Genomic DNA, 1,960 nt, shown 5'->3' with positions numbered 1-1,960 from the left:
CTGGCCGTGGGCAACAGTTGCTGCCTCAGAAATTAAGGGGTGAACTTAAAGAAGCAGTGAGAAGACTAAGAAATGGGGGAGTAGAGGATGAGAGCGAAGGGCGAGAGCTGTTTGAAGTTTTGGAGCATTATCTGATGCCATTCTTCTTCCAGTGATCGAGAACTTGCGGGTAGATGAGGGGTAACGTGCATGTTTCGGTCATGTATTGGTTGGCAAATGTTGGTATTTACCTTTGTTATTGCGAGATGGTCGTTGCTGCCTTTTAAAGGCTGGTTGAGGGTGGATGAGTTGTGGGAGGGGAGGGTATATACGAGGGTTAATTTTGGGTGTTTGGTTTTAGAGATGGTTATGGAAATATGAAGCTGTAATTTTCTATTATGAAAAAAGGAGAAGAGAAAAGAAAAGGGAGCTATGCGCAATGTTTTATGTTTTCCAGTATCTTGATATATGTGGTGTCATGAGATTTATCTTTACATTGATGCAGACGTTGTTTTCTCGATGTACTATGGATATTGATTTGAGATTTCTTTGCACAGCAAGAATGCATAGAGAGGTGCGCAATCCCTGGACAAATGATGGGGTAAATTTCACTCCAGCCTGTTGCAGACCGATCTACTTTAGTATTTTTTTCTTCATGATCTCGGAAACTTCCTTAGCTCAGGTTCTGCGAGCTCATGATTGTGGTCTGGATAAAAATTTGTGATCTGCCGTACACCATCAATCTATGAACTTTTCCCACGTCATATGGCTCTTCATCCAACTTTAGACGTGCTTGTGAACAAAATGTTGTGTCATATATGTTTATGGTTACACTATCATTATGTGAGTCATACATTTATATATATCTAAAGATGAGGAGCGTGTCTAGTTGTTTGTTGAGAGTATCAAATAGGTCATCTATCTTTGATATTGAATGTGCACTAAAGAGATGTCAACCATTGGATTATTGGACTTCGAGGTTCATGTACAGATTCAATGATTGGCGTCTATTTGGTACACATTAAATGTCATGGACTGTCCTCACCGATTTTCTCGTATTGACGAACCAGAATAGTGAAGTTATAATCGTAAATGGTAATTGAAATGATAATTTAACTTTTTTAAGCATTGAGACTCAACCAAACGGACGAGGTAAGCATGGGCAGAGTAGTCTTTACAGTTTCTTGCGTCCAAAAGGTCCTGTTTTGAGCTCTCTTTTGTGACAGTTAAGAAACAAATGTTTTTGTTGATGCTTATTGTCTCAGGACATTTACTTTGCACTCAGTCCTATCACCAAATACCAGTAGTAGGTTTCAAGTATAAAGAAAGAAGTTACGTGTTACTCCTACAAAGCTTTCAATTAATTAAGATCTAGAATGAGGCCAAAGTACCACGTATACAAGCCTCACATGCAACCACAGATTTGAATACCCCAGAACAAGACAAAAGCAAATGAACTCAGTGAATGCTCAAGTGTTTTTTTTTAAGTACACAGTAAACAAATCAACCGACAAGAACAATGGTACCGTTGCCTTCATTTGATCTAGGTTCAACAACATCTATGCAACAGTGATGCTTTACATACATGAGATGTATACATCTCTTTATGCCTGATTGGAAACAAAAATGAATGGAGGAAGAAGAAAACCTATTAGTATGCACATCACATGTTGAGCGACATCGAAACCTCCAATGTCAGCTGAATCTAGTCATCATCAGAACTTACCTCACAGCTAGAACCTTCACTAAAAATTGAAGCCAGCATCACCAAACCTTGAATCAGGAACTCCTGGAGTCGCTTTGTCAAAACCACCACGAGACCCTCCAAAGCCTGAACTGCGAACATATTCATCACCGCCAAGTCAATCATGAAACCCACCACCGTTTGATCCTGAACTACCGCCAAAAGAACCAAAATGATCTAACCCAGAATAACCAAAACCACCATGAGACCATCCAAAGCATGAACTTTCACCATATC

General features: G+C 39.6%; 1 protein-coding gene across 1 annotated transcript in view; it reads left to right on the top strand.

Annotated features, from left to right (window-relative positions):
* LOC109827266 (ankyrin repeat protein SKIP35-like) overlaps positions 1–590 on the top strand; it is a 7,481-nt gene extending 6,891 nt beyond the window's left edge. The window contains 2 exon segments of the mRNA XM_020394250.1: positions 1–6; positions 9–590. The exon segment at positions 1–6 is cut by the window's left edge and continues 663 nt beyond it. Coding sequence (XP_020249839.1) covers positions 1–6; positions 9–155 — 153 coding nt within the window. The 3' untranslated portion in view covers positions 156–590.
* The last annotated feature ends 1,370 nt before the right edge of the window (positions 591–1,960 follow it).

Source organism: Asparagus officinalis, unplaced genomic scaffold (genome assembly GCF_001876935.1).
Source record: "Asparagus officinalis unplaced genomic scaffold, Aspof.V1 AsparagusV1_Un106, whole genome shotgun sequence".
In the NCBI taxonomy this organism is placed as follows: Eukaryota; Viridiplantae; Streptophyta; class Magnoliopsida; order Asparagales; family Asparagaceae; genus Asparagus; species Asparagus officinalis.
This window is presented reverse-complemented; position numbering and strand designations above follow the sequence as displayed.